Here is a 17638-nt window from a genome sequence, read left to right as displayed (position 1 = left end):
TCTGTTTGATTGGTGAAACGGAGTCAACGTCACCACTGACCACATTTGATTGGTAAAACGGAGTCAAACGTCACCAGTGACTGCATTTGATTGGTGAAACGCAGGCATGTGATAGATCCTTCTTTGAAGGTCTGTCTGACAAACCAAAACAAAGCGTGCACTTTGTGCTTTGGCTCAAAAAAGGTTGAATAACACCGACCCAGAGTGAACCCTCTTGTATCCAGTTTGATGGCCACAGACAAAAAAAGCATCCGTTTATTATTCAAGGATAAATTTCATTTATCGCTCCTTGAATTGAGTTATTGACGACAGTTGCAAGATTTTTACTTTGAATCATTTTGAGCAGGAAACAGTCTCCATCCAACAGAAGAAGTGGTTTTAATGTGAGTGAGGGTTTCAGCAGACCAAGAAGCGTCTCACACACACACACACACACACACACACACACACACACACACACACACACACACACACACACACACACACACAGACACACACACACACGTAGCGCCACTGTACAATGATACTGAGAAGGGAGCAGGAGTAAAAACTCACAGAACTTTGGCTGGCAACCATCCTGCCCGTGCTTCGTGTCCTGGGGAGGAAATGTGCCTTGACACCTGCCAAGTATCATGGAGGACAAACTGTACATACTGTACTTCAGTCCAGTCTGTAGTAGATGATCTCCGGTATCTGGCCGTCCTCCACCGAAGTACCGTTGTTGTTCCCGGGGGACTTGAAGAAGACGAAGGTGGTCTTGGTCCCCGCTGCCGACTCCTGGCTGACTTTCTTCAGGCCCTTGGTGCCGTAGTGTGAGTCTGGTCCCTGAGGGAGCGGTGCAGACTGGTGATGAAGCCTCACAGAGACCTTTAAGCCAGCTCACCTTTAAAGTTGCACAGGCGGTGTAGCTGACGTTAGGAAGGACTTCTACCGGCTCTGTGAACAGGACTCTGAAGGTGTTGGAGGTGCCATCACAACTGAAGGCTGTGTCGTTCTGGCCCAGAGTCAGGTGCTTGTCGCTCTCCAGGATCTGCAGGCATTAACACTTCTCAACATGGGCCCCGGGATAAATGACTAAGATTGACCTAGGGTTCTACGGTACGCCGGTGCCAGTATAGTATCACAGTACTAATCAATCAAAAACGGTACTATACTCTGTTTGAAAAGTACCGCTTCCCCATTATTACTTTTTAACGGGCATGACGGCGCATCGTCACGTTGTGACATTGCTGCTTTTACCAGCAGAGGAGCATGTTGGGCAGCGCACACACACAGAGTACTTACAAGCAGACACAGTGTGGAGACAGAAACGGTAGAATGGAGGCATTTTGGTGTAAAAAGTCAAGATGAAGGTGAAGTTATAACACTCAGGAGGAGCTGCTTTAAGACAGGGCTAGCTTGCTGGCAGCTAACAACCATCCGCAGTGTTTTAGCTACTTTTAAATCACTAATCCTGGTCTCCATGGCGACAAATAAAGTACATTTCTTACAGATATCGTTATAACTGAAGGACAAGGACTAGATACAATAGCTCACCTCTAACAGAAGCTAGCACCCCTGAATGTAAACAAATGCCGTGGGTGGATCTACACCTGACATCCACTCTAATGATACCAAGTAGAAGAGCATAGCTAGTTGATACTACTATGATTACATCGATATTTTTTATCTTTACAAAATCTTGTATATTATGTTTCTAAAGTCAGTAAATACGTCCCTGGACACATGAGGACTTTTAATATGACCAATGTATGATCCTGTAACTACTTGGTATCAGATCCATACCTAAATGTGTGGTATCATCCAAAACTAATGTCAAGTATTAAAGAAGAGAAGAATAAGTTATTATTACATTTGAACAGAAGTTTAGATAGAACATGTTAAAAGAGAAAATAAGCAGATATTAACAGTAAATGAACAAGTAGATGATTAATCAATTTTTACAGTTTGTCCCTCATAATGTGTACAAAATAATAGGTGTATAAATGACACAATATGTAAATGCATAGACTAATTAAAAGTCTTTGTTTGTTTACTTACTACTAAAAGACAAGTTGTCTAGTATGTTCAACATTTTATTGAAGGACTAAATGACAATAATAAACATATGTTTCATCTACACAAACATTTTTTGTTACAATAAATCCATCCATCCATCCATCCATTTTCTACCGCCTATTCCCTTTCGGGGTCGCGGGGGGCGCTGGCGCCTAGCTCAGCTACAATCGGGCGGAAGGCAGGGTACACCCTGGACAAGTCGCCACCTCATCACAGGGCCAACACAGATAGACAGACAACATTCACACACTAGGGCCAATTTAGTGTTGCCAATTAACCTATCCCCAGGTGCATGTCTTTGGAAGTGGGTGAAAGCCGGAGTACCCGGAGGGAACATGCAAACTCCACACAGAAAGATCCCGAGCCTGGATTTAAACCCAGGACTGCAGGAACTTCGTATTGTGAGGCAGACGCACTAACCCCTCAGCCACCGTGAAGCCCATAAAGACAATATTTTTTTTTTGTGCTCCCCTTTATTTATCAAAGTATTGAAACACATCGGTATGGAGACCAGCCTATATCAGACATTCTTACTGAGCTGCAAAGAGATGTTGGACAGGTATATTGACAACTTGATGAAATACCTGGATGTTGACCTGATAGTCGGTGTGCCCATGGATGGAACCATACAGACCAAAACCCACTATAGATATTCGTCTGCTGACGTTGAATCTAGATGGACAAAGCAAAGACAGAGGTCAGAAGACAGAGCAAATATTTGAGTGTGAATGGAGGCCCTCACCTGATTCTGTCGCTGGTACCACTGTAGCCCCAGCGACTCTCCACCTGCTGGAAACGGTTGATGCTGCATTCCTCTCCTCGCAGGCAGCAGCGGGGTCTGTCGCTGCAGCCGCCACGTGCTTTGGGGTTCACTGCCACGGGGAACAAGACTTTTACTTCCAGACAGGACAGGCCTGCTCCACGAGACAGAATATCTTTCTGCCTTTTTAAAAGCAGCACAACTTCATTTGAGGCGGCCACTTGTCCAGGGTGTACACCGCCTTCTGCTCGATTGTAGCTGGGATAGGCTCCAGCGACCCCGAAAGGGAGAAGCGGTAGAAAAAGGGTGGATGGATGGACTACTTCATTCATGCAGAGATGTAACCAACAATATCACACTAGTGCTCCAAAACTACTGAAATCTTTCAAACACGTTTTATTTCAATGATCTCATTAATGAAATAAATAGTGTATGTTTTGGTTTTTCAATTTTATTTTCATAAAGGAGTATTGAAAAACAAGAAACTGTTGTTTTTTTCCATTTTGTTTTAGAATACAAAAAAGACAATTGAAAGAAAAAATATTTTTCTTTGTTGGTTTTGAAAAGGAAGAAGAAGATCAACAAACCCAAAGGGATGGTTTTTCATAGTCTGACACCCGAAGTCTTTATTTGCAAAGTAAAATTGGGGATACTACAGTATTCGTGTTTCTGGCTAAAATGTCTTTGGAGCCTGTGAGAATGAGATATTTTGAAGTGTTCTTTCTTAATCCATAGTCATGTTTAAAGCAGTTAGTGTTTTTCCATGTCAACTCTTTGGGTTTTTCTTCTTATGTCCTCTAGTACAGTGGTTCTCAAATGGGGGTACGTGAAAGTATGCCAAGGCGTACATGAGATTTATTTAGAATATTCTAAAAATAGCAACAATTCAAAAATCCTTTATAAATATATTTATTGAATGATACTTCAACAAAATATAAATGTAAGTTCATAAACTGCGAAAAGAAATGCAACAATGCAACATTCAGTGTTGACGGCTAGATTTTTTGTGGACATGTTCCATAAATATTAATGTTAAAGATTTCTTTTTTTTTGTGAAGAAATGTTTAGAAGTAAGTTGATGAATCCAGATGGATCTCTAATACAATCCCCAAAGAGGGCACTTTAAGTTGATGATTACTTCTATGTAGAAATCTTTATTTAGAATTGAATCACTTGTTTATTTTTCCACAAGTTTTTAGTTATTTTTATATCTTTTTTTCCCAAACCGTTCAAGAAAGACCACAACAAATGAGAAATATTTTACATTGTTATACAATTTAATAAATCAGAAACTGATGACATAGTGCGGTATTTTACTTCTTTATCTCTTTTTTCCATCCATCCATTCCCTTTTTGGGGGCGCTGGCGCCTATCTCAGCTACAATCGGGCGGAAGGCGGTGTACACCCTGGACAAGTCGCCACCTCTTTTTTTCAACCAAAAATGCTTTGCTCTGATTAAGGGGTATTTGAATTAAAAAAATGTTCACAGGGCGTACATCACTGAAAAAAGTTTGAAAACCACTGCTCTAGTAAACTCTTTGTTTTGTCTTATGGGCTCCTATTTGTCGTCTCAAAGAGTTGTTTTGGTCAGCTCCTTATCTGTTTTGAAGTAGCAGCTGCGTTTCTTCTCTCTGGGCGGGAGGAGCTGTTTTCACTCTACATTAGCTGACTCTTTTTGTTTGGATTTACATCTCTCTTGGTGATGCTATGGCTGTGTTGTCAGGGCCGTTCTCCTCAAGCTTCAGTAAAACTTGGTCAAGTACTAGTCTGGTGCTTTGTACTCAACATACTGTATATGTCATCCAAAATAACTTGGGAGTGACTTGTGTGTTTTATTACCCGAGAGAAAACTGGTCCCAAGACCCCAGAGAAATATCTACACACACATCAAAAGATGCGTTTTCATACTCCAACACTGGAAGTAGTGATGTCCTGTAAGAAAATCTCTTACAGGACAATATTCACATCATGGAAAAGTGTATTTATTTCCATTCAAAGGGTTAAACTTCCCTAGATTATAGCTTCACAAGTTCAAAGATTTAAAGTATATAGTTGTTTATTTGTACATTTTGGGCCTCCATCTCACAAAACCCACAAAAACAGGATTTCAAAAAGTGAGAATACAACCGTATTGTTGATAATAGAGGTAAGTTATAGGTATTGTTCATTATCAATAGCGCTATTTCTATTGGTATGCTCATTGTCATTTCTGTTATTATTTATCTCGCTAACTGCTATCACTTTTACCATCTTATTTGTACTTGTCATATTTGCTGATGTTGCTCTATTGTTGTCTCTCTGTGTTACCCCACTCTTGTCCCCACAATTTCCCCGTCTTCCTTTTTTTTCTCTTTCTATCCCCTCCTGCTGCGGCCCGGCTGCATCAAATGATAACATAAATACATTTAATAAAGTCAAATACAACTAAGGCAACAATAGAAGTATCCTACACTTCTCTTGGGCAGGACACCTTACACACCTGCTCCCTGTGCCGCCCACACTGGTTGAAATGTAACTTAGATGTTGGGTTTCACTATGTAAAGCGCTTTGAGTCACTAGAGAAAAGCGCTATATAAATATAATTCACTTCACTTCACTCTTTTGTAAAGTAAATGTGTATGGGCATCTACATCAACTACTGTATATGATTTGCCTGAGAAGCTGGACAGGACAAAAAAAGAAAAAAAAGTGCGAATACTGTGAAGAAATCAGCCCTAATTTGGCAAGGCATGAATGTTTGAAAGGGAGTGTCATACTACTTAAGTCAGCACCTGCACAGCTTGTCATTCAATGGCTTGACTTTGGTTCAAGTGTCTCATATTTTCATTGATTTGATGTGATCCTCATTTCTTTTTTTCCTTGCAAAAACCGAGAAGTAAATGGTGATTTCTCCACAGTATTCTCATTTTGTGTTGGCGGTTTATGGATGCATTTTACAGTCATTATGAGGCTAAATGGATTGCCTTTGTTAGCTGCATCAAGAGCTGATTATTACAAATTAGAACGCAAAAAAATATATATTTTGACAAGCAAAATGCCAAAACACAGTTTCCCTTTAAATAGGTAATAAAGATGATGTAATTGACATCTGTAGTTAAACCTACCTGCAGGGATCTTCTCAACACTCATGAGCGGGAAGCGGATGAGCGGGAGAGCTTTTCCTAGTACCTTCTGCTTATTGTCGGGGGTGGGAGGAAGCTGTTGTCTGCAACACTCAGCCTCGGCCCAACGGACCACCGCTCCGAAGAGACGGTTCTCCCTGATGCTGAGCGAGTCTCTCTCCAGCACCGCACACAGAGTGTCTGCAACACACTCACGCCTGTTACAACCTTGCATGGAAACTACAAGTCTTATGTTGACTGACCGAGGTCTATGTCGGTGAAAGCGTCCGCGTTTACCGCCTCCGCAGTACTTTTGTCGATGGTGTCGAAACACAGACTGGAGATCTGGGGCTCGTCATACAACCTGGCCTGGAAACACAAAAGCATTGCTTCACAATGATATGAACATCATTCACATTTGGAGCACCCGCTCTATCTTTTAATGTCAACTGCAAACCCTAAAAGCAGTGAAGTTGTCACGTCGTGTAAATTATAAATAAATAGAGAATACAACAAATCATTTTCAACTTATATTCAACTGAATAGACTTCAAAGACAAGATATTTCACGTTCACACCGACAAACCTCATTTTGTTTTTGCAAATAATCATGAAGTTAGAATGTAATGGCAGCAACAGATTGCAAAAAAGGCATTTTTACCAGTGTGTTACATGGCCTTTCCTTTGAACAACACTCAGTAAACAAAGCCAAAAGTGCAGGATTTAAGGCCCAAAAAGATGGTGTGACTCTGGTTGTGTGTGGGCTTCATGATAAAACCCGGGCTTATTTATAGGTCAAAAAATCCAACAGCCCTAAAAAAACAGGTGCTGACCTTTGGTTTCATTCTTTATTACAGCAGCGTGCTCTACTTACTTGTTTAAATCCACCAAACTGTGAACTTTGACAGTGTTTCAACTAGGGCTGGGCGATATGGCCTTTTTTTAATATCTCGATATTTTTAGGCCATATCCCGATATACGATACATATTACGATATTTTGCCTTAGCCTTGAATGAACACTTGATGCATATAATCACAGCAGTATGATGATTCTATGTGTCTACATTCAAACATTCTTCTTCATACTGCATTATTTGCTACTTTTAAACTTTCATGCAGAGAAGGAAATCACAACTAAGTCAATTGACCAAAAGTGTATTTAATAAAGTTATTAAGCAATGGCACAAACATTCATGTAATTTCCAAAACAGAAAGTGCAAGATTGTCAGAGACATTTTAAGTGTCAAATAAAAATGAGCTGCATAATAGGAAATCAAATAGTATTCGTCCTTCACTATGTGGAATGTTACTATGAACGTTATGAAATTCTCTTCATTCTCTAGCGCAGGGGTCGGGAACCTTTTTGGCTGAGAGAGCCATGAAAGCCAAATATTTCAAAATGTATTTCCGTTAGAGCCATGTAATATTTTGTAACACTGAATACAACTAAATGCGTGCATTTTTAAGACTAATATTTTTAGAGTATAATAAGTCGCTTATTCTTTTTAATAACATTGTTATTCTAAAGCTAACTAATAATAAATATGATACATCTTACCAATAATGTGACATCTTGAACAGGTGCGATAGAAAATGAATGGTTGGTTTAAAATGCATGAGAATGTTTTATAATTTGAACGTTATTTTTAAAACTGTGATTACCAGCGGAATTATTCATGACTTATCGTTTTAAGCAATGTCAGCTAAGATTTATCTGAGAGCCAGGTGCATTTATCAAAAGAGCCACATCTGGCTCTAGAGCCATAGGTTCCCTACCCCTGCTCTAGCGAGTGACTTTTCAAATGATGCTACATATTAGCAGTAATGCTACTTTTTATAGCAAAGCTTTTTCCCCACACTTGACAAATTACGGTTGTCTGTTCGACATATTCCCACTTGAAGCCGAACCACCGCCAGGCGATGGACCCCCTGCTGTTTTTATTAGGAATTAAGTCTTCCTTCATTTGTTACCAGATCCGCACCTTCTTTCTCTCTTGTTACCACTCGTACGGCCACGTTAGCATCACAGCTAATGTTACCCAGTCTGCTACCTCTCTGCTGGGCGAGGGCGTATACGTATGTGACGTATGACGTGACAGTATGTGACGCGTGTAAGTTTGTGCGCCTGCTTGTCTGTGAGAAGGAGAGACAGGAAATAGTGAGAAGAGCCTGTAAAGTAATGCCCGCAGCTAAAAGCAACTGCGTGAGAACGTATACTCGAATATTACGATATAGTCATTTTCTATATCGCACATAGACAAACCCGCGATATATCGTATATATCGATATATCGCCCAGCCCTAGGTTCAACTAGGGGTGTAACGGTACGTGTATTTGTATTGAACCGTTTCGGTACGGGGGTTCCGGTTCGTGTACCGAACCAGTTTCCACACGAACATATGATGTAGCCGCCTAAGCTAAAATCTTAACAAGCTGATCTGCTTTCAGCACCCAGCATTGTCCCGCCCACACAACCATCTGATTGGTTACGTATATAGCGGTAACAACCAATCAGCAGTGCGTATTCAGAGCACATATAGTCAGCGCTTCAGTGTCGAGCAGATAGGTGTTTAGCAGGTGAGCATTTGGCAGCGGACTATCCCCAAATTATACTAAACACTTCCCAGTCAACTACTAGTATGAGCCCGTTGACGTTCTAGAAACAAACTGCAGCTCAGCTCACTCGCAGTTCTGGTTTGAGGTGAAGGCTAGTTAGCTTTTAGCGTAACGTTAGCTAATTTTGCGGTGTGTGTGTTAGCTCATTGTGCGGTGTATGTGTGTGTTTTGGACTTTGTTGATTGAGCTGTGTTGAAGCAGCAAAAAAGGACATTATGTTAGATGAAGAGTTTCTGTCTCTGATAGTGTATATAATAATGTAAGTGCATCATTAAGCTTACATGAACTCTATGGTGTTCAGGGATGAATAGTCTCTCCTATTGCTATTGTACTATTTTTTCAGCTATAGTCACATGAATCATTAGTAATGTAGCAGCCTAGTTTTGAATGGCAGGGTCCCTGCTATCACATGTTGATAAAAATATAACATTTACATAATAAAAATCAACTACAAGCTTCCCAAATGCTGCAATAAATTAAGCATGATGAGTTGACTTGAAACTGTTTAATGTTGCACTTTTAATATGTATAAAAAAAGTTTTGTCATTTTATTTTATCCAAGCAACAAGTTGAGGCAGTTTAATGTTGATTAACAGGGGGAAGATTTATTATAGTGTTCCCAATGTAAAAAGGGTAAAGCCATTGTTTACAAATTTGGTAAATAAATAACCAAGAAATTTATATTTTGTTGTTTTCTTACTGTACAGGAAATGAACCGAACCGTGACCTCTAAATCGAGGTACGTACCGAACCGACATTTTTGTGTACCGTTACACCCCTAGTTTCAACCAGAGAAAATGTTAATGCTGGTCTGATAAAAAGTTTATAAAGTGTGTGGTAAGGGGTTTTACAACCTTAAAGCATGCATAAGAAACTAAAGAACATAAAGTGTAAATTACTGTAAGTGAAAAAAACATAATACATTTAAAAAAGCTACCTGTAAATGAAAGAACATAATGAAGGAAAACACATAAAAAAAGGGAAAAAAAATCTACTTCTACTACACCATTTCACTTAAAGCTGGTATTTTTTGGAACGTGACCCCAACGTTAAACGAGGGAAGAATGTATTGATATTAACAGATATTCCTATACAAAGTCGTGTAAAGCCTCAAAGAACAGAAGTGTGGATAGATCAGAAAGTAAGCAGATATTAACAGTCAATGAACAAGTGGATGAAGAATAGTTTTGATCCAGTAATAGAAGTGATGTCATGTTAGCATCATGTATGTTGTAATGCTTACCATCAATACAGAGTAACATACAGTGTAATGTTAGACCACACCCACCTGTGTGAGGAGCAGGAATGCGTTGTCTGCTCTCAGGTGCTTGCTGACAAAGTCCACACAGTGGCTGGCCAGCGCCGGCACGGCGTATTTCTTGGCCGTGTTAAGAGTGGACATGACCGTCTCTGCACAGGTGTGGACGTCATCAGAGTACAGAAACCTGTGTGGAGGAAGAGAAAGCAACATGTGGAGATGAAGCCTTTCAACAACACAAGACAGCTCAGCCTGCTGCTAGCTAAAGGACAGCTGCATGTGTGTGTGACAGGTGCACTGTGTGTGTGTGTGTGTGTGACAACTGCATGTGTGTGTGACAGGTGCATGTGTGTGTGTGTGTGTGTGACACCTGCATGTGTGTGTGACAGGTGCGTGTGTGTGTGTGTGTGTGTGAGACAGGTGCATGTGTGTGTGTGTGACACCTGTATGCGTGTGACAGCTGAATGTGTGTGTGACAAGTGAATGTGTGTGACAGGTGTATGTGTGTGTGTGACAGCTGCATGTGTGTGTGTGTGACAGGTGCATGTGTGTGACAGGTGCATGGTCACACACATGCACATGTCCTTTATCACACACACGCACCTGTCCTCCCATCACACACATGCACCTGTTCTCCTATCTCACACATGCACCTGTTCTCCGATTACACACATGCACCTGTCCTCCCATCTCACACATTCACCTGTCCTCCCATCACACACATGCACCTGTCCTCCCATCACACACATGCACCTGTCCTCCCATCACACACATGCACCTGTCCTCCCATCTCACACATATGCACCTGTTCTCCCATCACACACATACACCTGTCCTCCCATCTCACACATGCACCTGTCCTCCCATCTCACACACGCACCTGTCCTCCCATCACACACACGCACCTGTCCTCCCATCTCACACATTCACCTGTCCTCCCATCACACACATGCACCTGTCCTCCCATCTTACACATTCACCTGTCCTCCCATCACACACATGCACCTGTCCTCCCATCACACACATGCACCTGTCCTCCCATCTCACACATGCACCTGTCCTCCCATCTCACACATGCACCTGCCCTCCCATCTTACACATTCACCTGTCCTCCCATCACACACATGCACCTGTCCTCCCATCACACACATGCACCTGTCCTCCCATCTCACACATGCACCTGTCCTCCCATCTCACACATGCACCTGTCCTCCCATCTCACACATGCACCTGTCCTCCCATCACACACATGCACCTGTCCTCCCATCACACACATGCACCTGTCCTCCCATCACACACATGCACCTGTCCTCCCATCTCACACATGCACCTGTCCTCCCATCATATACATCTAAACACACGTGTGTGACAGTGAATGGATTGCAAAGTGGACTAAACACACAGGTGAGCTCGGACTTTTCTTACAAAACTTCCTTTTTATCTCCACAGGTCCATTAAAACCATTCCCACCTGGCTCCAGAGGGACTTTACAGCCCTTCTGAAGAGTGATGGACAACATGTGACCTCAAAATACAAACCTAAGTAAGTACCTGCCTAAGTAAGTACCTTATTTAAGTACCCATGTACCTACCCAGGTAAGTACCTGCCTAAGTGCCAATTTAAGTACCCATGTACCTACCTAAGTACACACCTATTTAAGTACCCATGTACCCACCTAAGTACATACCTATTTAAGTACCCATGTACCTAACTAAGTACACACTTATTTAAGTACCCATGTACCCACCTAAGTACATACCTATTTAAGTACCCATGTACCTACCTAAGTACCTATTTAAGTACCCATGTACCCACCTAAGTACATACCTATTTAAGTACCCATGTACCTAACTAAGTACACACCTATTTAAGTACCCATGTACCTACCTAAGTACATACCTATTTAAGTACCCATGTACCTAACTAAGTACACACCTATTTAAGTACCATTGTACCTACCTAAGTACACACCTATTTAAGTACCCATGTACCTAACTAAGTACACACCTATTTAAGTACCCATGTACCTACCTAAGTACACACCTATTTAAGTACCCATGTACCTACCTAAGTACATACCTATTTAAGTACCCATGTACCTAACTAAGTAAGTGCCAATTTAAGTACCCATGTACCTACCTAAGTACATACCTATTTAAGTACCCATGTACCTACCTAAGTAAGTACCTATTTAAGTACCCATGTGCCTACCTAAGTAAGTGCCTATTTACGTACCCATGTACCTTACCTATGTATGTGCCAATTCAAGTACCCATGTACCTACCTAAGTACCTAAGTACCCATGTCCCTACCTAAGTAAGTACCCATGTACCTACCTATGTAAGTGCCAATTCAAGTACCCATGTACCTACCTAAGTACCTAAGTACCCATGTCCCTACCTAAGTAAGTACCCATGTACCTACCTATGTAAGTGCCAATTCAAGTACCCATGTATCTACCTAAGTACCTAAGTACCCATGTCCCTACCTAAGTAAGTACCTATTTAAGTACCATGTACCTACCTAAGTAAGTACCTTTTTAAGTACCCATGTACCTACCTAAGTTAGTACCAATTTAAGTACCATGTACCTACCTAAGTATCTATTTAAGTACCCATTTACCTAACTACGTAAGTGCCTAATTAAGTACATTTGTACCTACCTAATTAAGTACCTATGTAACTAGGTAGGTAGGTAGGTCTTTATTGTCATTGCAACAAGTACAACAAAACTTTGTTTTCAGCACAAACCTGTTCAAGATTAGACAAACAAACAGTGTACAGGGTTATAGAACAAGAACGCTGATGAGTCGCCATAAGGCGCCCCGTAAAAGATGGGAAAAAGGTAAACGCTGGGAAAGGATGAGTAAAAAAGTACAATCCAGACTGGGCTCCTAAGGGGGCCCAGTTCGGACTGGGAAAAAAACCTCCATAGCAAAGCACATATACATATTACAACATACATCTCCAGATATCTAGCAACAGAGGGAAGGTAGTTCAAGGTCATGGTGGTAGGTCGCAGCTCTCAGGCGCTGACCATCCATTCATCACCCCTACGGGATTTGCGTCGAGGGCGTTGGATTAGGGGGACGGGAGTGTATGTGTGGCGTATATTTTCTTGTGGATGTGTGTGTGTATATAAGCCCATAGTGTGTCTCTGTTCCGCGGCCTTGATGTATTGGCCGTCGCTAGTCAAAAGTTCACAGCAACAGGTGTGTGTCCATGAGAGACAAAAAAGGGAGTTTGTTGTGTCTTCGTTGCAGCGATCTTCGGGAGAGTCTCGAAGCCAGGGAAACAATCCAAGTTAAAATGATTTGTATGCGAGTGAAAATAAAAATTTGCTTTCGACTCTAAAATTCTGTATGACTGGTCCTCAAAAACTGCGGGGTAGACAGTCCGATGTAATCCACAGTTCTTTCCGCATCCTCCAATCATTTGTGGCAGCTTTGGGGTACTTTGAAAACTGCCAGCATATTCCAATTTGTCGACAAACCAGGGCAATCAGCAGATGTCCTGTTGTCATAATCACAAATAGGTGGATATCTTCACGTCCTCGACAGAAAAGGGTCGCCAGGCACGCGGCCCTCCTTCTTCTCCCAAGAGTCCGTAGTGTGTCCAGCAACAACCGCTTCGTCACGACAGCAGGTCCCCCCAAACCCAAGATCTTGTCAATTTTGTTGAGGCCAGTTAAATAGTTCCAAAGTTTAGATTTGGAGAGCAGTGCAAAAAAAAGAGGCAACAAGAAAGTTAAGACAAGACAAAACAAAGAAGCAAACAGGAGAGATAAGGGAGAGGAAAGGGGAGCGTCCACCCAGACAGAAAGTACCTAAGTAAGTACCTATGTACCTACCTAAGTATATACCTATATACCTACATAAGTAAGTACCTATGTAACTACCTAAGTACCTACCTAAAAAAGTACCTATGGACCTACCTAAGTAAGTACCTATGTAACTACCTAAGTAAGTACCTATGTACCTACCTAAGTAAGTGCCTATGTAACTACCTAAGTAAGTACCTATGTACCTACCTAAGTAAGTGCTTATTTAACTACCCATGTACCTACCTAAGTAAGTGCTTATTTAAGTACCCATGTACCTACCTAAGTACCTATTTAAGTATCCATGTACCTACTTAAGTAAGAACCTATTTAAGTACCCATGTACCTACCTAAATTATTATCAATTTAAGTACCATGTAACTACCTAAGTAAGTATCTATTTAAGTACCCATGTACCTAACTACGTGAGTGCCTAATTAAGTACCCATGTACCTACCTAATTAAGTACCTGTGTAACTACCTAAGTAAGTACCTATGTACCTACCTACGTATATACCTATGTACATACATAAGTAAGTACCTATGTAACTACCTAAGTACCTACCTAAGTAAGTACCTATGTACCTACCTAAGTAAGTACATATGTACCTACCTAAGCAAATGCTTATTTAACTACCTATGTACGTACCTAATTAAGTGCTTATTTAAGTACCCATGTACCTACCTAAGTACCTATTTAAGTAACCATGTACCTACTAAAGTAAGAACCTATTTAAGTACCCATGTACCTCGCTAAGCACCTATTTAAGTACCCATGTACCTACTTAAGTAAGAACCTATTTAAGTACCCATGTACCTACCTGTTAGTAACAATTTAAGTACCATGTACCTAACTACGTAAGTGCCTAAGTAAGTACCCATGTACCTACCTAATTAAGTACCTATGTAACTACCTAAGTAAGTACCTATGTACCTACCTAAGTATATACCTATGTACCTACCTAAGTAAGTACCTAAGTACCTATTTAAGTACCTATGTAACTACCTAAGTAAGTACCTATGTACCTACCTAAGTATATACCTATGTACCTACATAAGTAAGTAACTATGTAAGTACCTAAGTAAGTACCTATGTACCTACCTAAGTATTGGGGCGGCGTGGCGTAGTGGAAGAGTGGCCGTGCGCAACCCGAGGGTCCCTGGTTCAATCCCCACCTTGTACCAACCTCGTCACGTCCGTTGTGTCCTGAGCAAGACACTTCACCCTTGCTCCTGATGGGTGATGGCTGGCGCCTTGCATGGCAGCTCCCTCCATCAGTGTGTGAATGTGTGTATGAATGGGTAAATGTGGAGGAAGTGTCAAAGCGCTTTGAGTACCTTGAAGGTAGAAAAGCGCTATACAAGTACAACCCATTTATCATTTATTTATTTACCTACCTAAGTAAGTACATATGTACCTACCTAAGCAAATGCTTATTTAACTACCCATGTACGTACCTACTTAAGTAAGAACATATTTAAGTACCCATGTACCTCGCTAAGCACCTATTTAGGTACCCATGTACCTACCTAAGTAAGTACCCATGTACCTGCCTAAATAAGTACCTATTTAAGTACCCATGTACTTACCTAAGTAAGTACCCATGTACCTACCTAAATAGGTACCTACATAAATACCCATGTACTTACTTAAGTAAGTACCTATTGAAGTACCCATGTACCTACCTAAGTAAGTACCCATGTACCTACCTAAATAAGTACCTATTTAAGTACCCATGGACTTGCTTAAGTAAGTACCTATTTAAGTACCCATGTACTTACTTAAGTAAGTACCTATTTAAGTACCCATGTACTTACCTAAGTAAGTAACTATTTAAGTACCCATGTACTTACTTAAGTACCTATTTAAGTACCCATGTACTTACTTAAGTAAGTACCTATTTAAGTACCCATGTACTTACTTAAGTACCTATTTAAGTACCCATGTACTTACCTAAGTAAGTAACTATGTACCTACCTAAATAAGTACCTATTTAAGTAGCCATGTACTTACCTAAGTAAGTACCCATGTACCTACCTAAATAGGTACCTACATAAATACCCATGTACTTACTTAAGTAAGTACCTATTGAAGTACCCATGTACCTACCTAAGTAAGTACCCATGTACCTACCTAAATAGGTACCTACATAAATACCCATGTACTTACTTAAGTAAGTACCTATTGAAGTACCCATGTACCTACCTAAGTAAGTACCCATGTACCTACCTAAATAAGTACCTATTTAAGTACCCATGGACTTGCTTAAGTAAGTACCTATTTAAGTACCCATGTACTTACTTAAGTAAGTACCTATTTAAGTACCCATGTACTTACCTAAGTAAGTAACTATTTAAGTACCCATGTACTTACTTAAGTACCTATTTAAGTACCCATGTACTTACTTAAGTAAGTACCTATTTAAGTACCCATGTACTTACTTAAGTACCTATTTAAGTACCCATGTACTTACCTAAGTAAGTAACTATGTACCTACCTAAATAAGTACCTATTTAAGTAGCCATGTACTTACCTAAGTAAGTACCCATGTACCTACTTAAGTGAGTACCCATGTAAGTAAGTATCTAAGTACGTACCTGAGCAAAGAGAGGAAGGCTGCCGGTTCCGCGTCGGGCACCTCTATCTCGGTGGAGGTCGTGGCCATGGCCCCGTTGAACATGGCATCAAAGACGGCACTGCCAGCGGCCAACACGAACTTATGGGCCGGTATCCTCTGGGCCTGCCTGCCCTTGCCCACCACGAAGCTGACGTCACTCAGCAGCTGCTTGTTGAAAAGGTAAGCAAAGCGCTCCTTCAGCGAGCTCTTGGTGGCCTGCCAGTTGTACGCTGGCTCCCGGGGACCGGGCGGCACAGGGGGGACAGGCTCCCGGGGACCAGGGGGGACAGGCGGGACAGGGGGTCCAGGAGGGGAGTTTGGCAGGTTGGAGAGCGCCACTGCTGCTCCACTCCGGGCCGAGTTGGACGGCGACTCTCGGGCGTCATGGTTGGACGCCAAGCCGCCGCCGCCGGTCGCCATAACTGTGCAGCCGTCCCGCCTTCTCCTGTCCTGTCCTGTCCTGTGCTTGTTTATGTTTGGTCACGTGGTCGCCATCGCCGCTACCTGTCCGCACACCTGCCTCTTGCTAGCTCACACAAGCTAGCTGATGCTGCGTCGCCCCACCAACCACGCATGCGCGCATTGCTTCAAAACACTCAACTTTATTGATATCGTCACACTGGACAATATTCAGACCACAACCAACATTTAGTGGTCAATTGTAGGGAATATGCACTGTACTGCGCAATCTTCAAAATTCTCAATCAATAAAAGTGTATTATCATAAAAAAAAGTGTCAATGCAGTGTTCAAACCCCGTTTCCATATGAGTTTGGAAATTGTGTTACATGTAAATATAAACAGAATACAATGATTTGCAAATAATTTTCAACCCATATTCGGTTGAATATGCTACAAAGACAACATATTTGATGTTCAAACTGATAAACTTTTGTTGTTGTTAATTATCATTAACTTTAGAATTTGATGCCAGCAACACGCTACAAAGAAGTTGGGAAAGGTGGCAATACTGATAAAGTGGAGGAATGCTCATCAAACACTTATTTGGAACATCCCACAGGTGTGCAGGTTAATTGGGAACAGGTGAGTGCCATGATTGGGTATAAAAGCATCTTCCATGAAATGCTCAGTCATTCACAAACAAGGATGGGGTGAAGGTCACCAATTTGTAATAAAATTGTCAAACAGTTTTAGAACAACATTTCTCAACAAGCTATTGCAAGGAATTTAGGGATTTTACCAACTACGGTCCGTAAAATCATCAAAAAGTTCAGAGAATCTGGAGAAATCACTGCACGTAAGCGACGATATTACGGACCTTTGATCTCTCAGGCGGTACTGCATCAAACACCAATATCAGTGTGTAAAGGATATCACCACATGGGCTCAGGAACACTTCATAAAACCACTGTCAGTAACTACAGTTGGTTGCTACATCTGTAAGTGC

The 17638-nt window shown here is 41.3% G+C and overlaps 1 protein-coding gene across 1 annotated transcript; it reads right to left on the bottom strand.

The window, feature by feature from the left end:
• Positions 1–361: 361 nt before the first annotated feature.
• On the bottom strand, positions 362–16815 carry LOC133543090 (BTB/POZ domain-containing protein 1-like). Its single transcript, XM_061887507.1, has 8 exons — positions 16212–16815; positions 9825–9981; positions 6184–6289; positions 5924–6121; positions 2801–2930; positions 2643–2730; positions 884–1030; positions 362–825 (listed from the first exon to the last, which is right to left on the bottom strand). Exons 1-8 carry the CDS (start codon positions 16649–16651, stop codon positions 661–663), a joined length of 1431 nt encoding a protein of 476 aa, XP_061743491.1. The 5' UTR covers positions 16652–16815; the 3' UTR covers positions 362–660.
• Between the last annotated feature and the right edge of the window lie 823 nt (positions 16816–17638).

The sequence above is a fragment of the Nerophis ophidion genome, linkage group LG25, assembly GCF_033978795.1.
Source record: "Nerophis ophidion isolate RoL-2023_Sa linkage group LG25, RoL_Noph_v1.0, whole genome shotgun sequence".
Taxonomy (NCBI): domain Eukaryota; kingdom Metazoa; phylum Chordata; class Actinopteri; order Syngnathiformes; family Syngnathidae; genus Nerophis; species Nerophis ophidion.
This window is presented reverse-complemented; position numbering and strand designations above follow the sequence as displayed.

What these genes read in the sequence shown, in the direction of transcription:
- LOC133543090 (XM_061887507.1), bottom strand. Translation starts at nt 16,651, where the DNA reads ATGGCGACCGGCGGCGGCGGCTTGGCGTCCAACCATGACGCCCGAGAG. An exon ending in GCCTTCCTCTCTTTGCTCAG is followed by an intron (nt 9,982 to 16,211) that starts GTACGTACTTAG and finishes TCCTCCACACAG; the next exon opens with GTTTCTGTACTCTGATGACG. An exon ending in TTTCACCGACATAGACCTCG is followed by an intron (nt 6,122 to 6,183) that starts GTCAGTCAACAT and finishes AGTGTGTTGCAG; the next exon opens with ACACTCTGTGTGCGGTGCTG.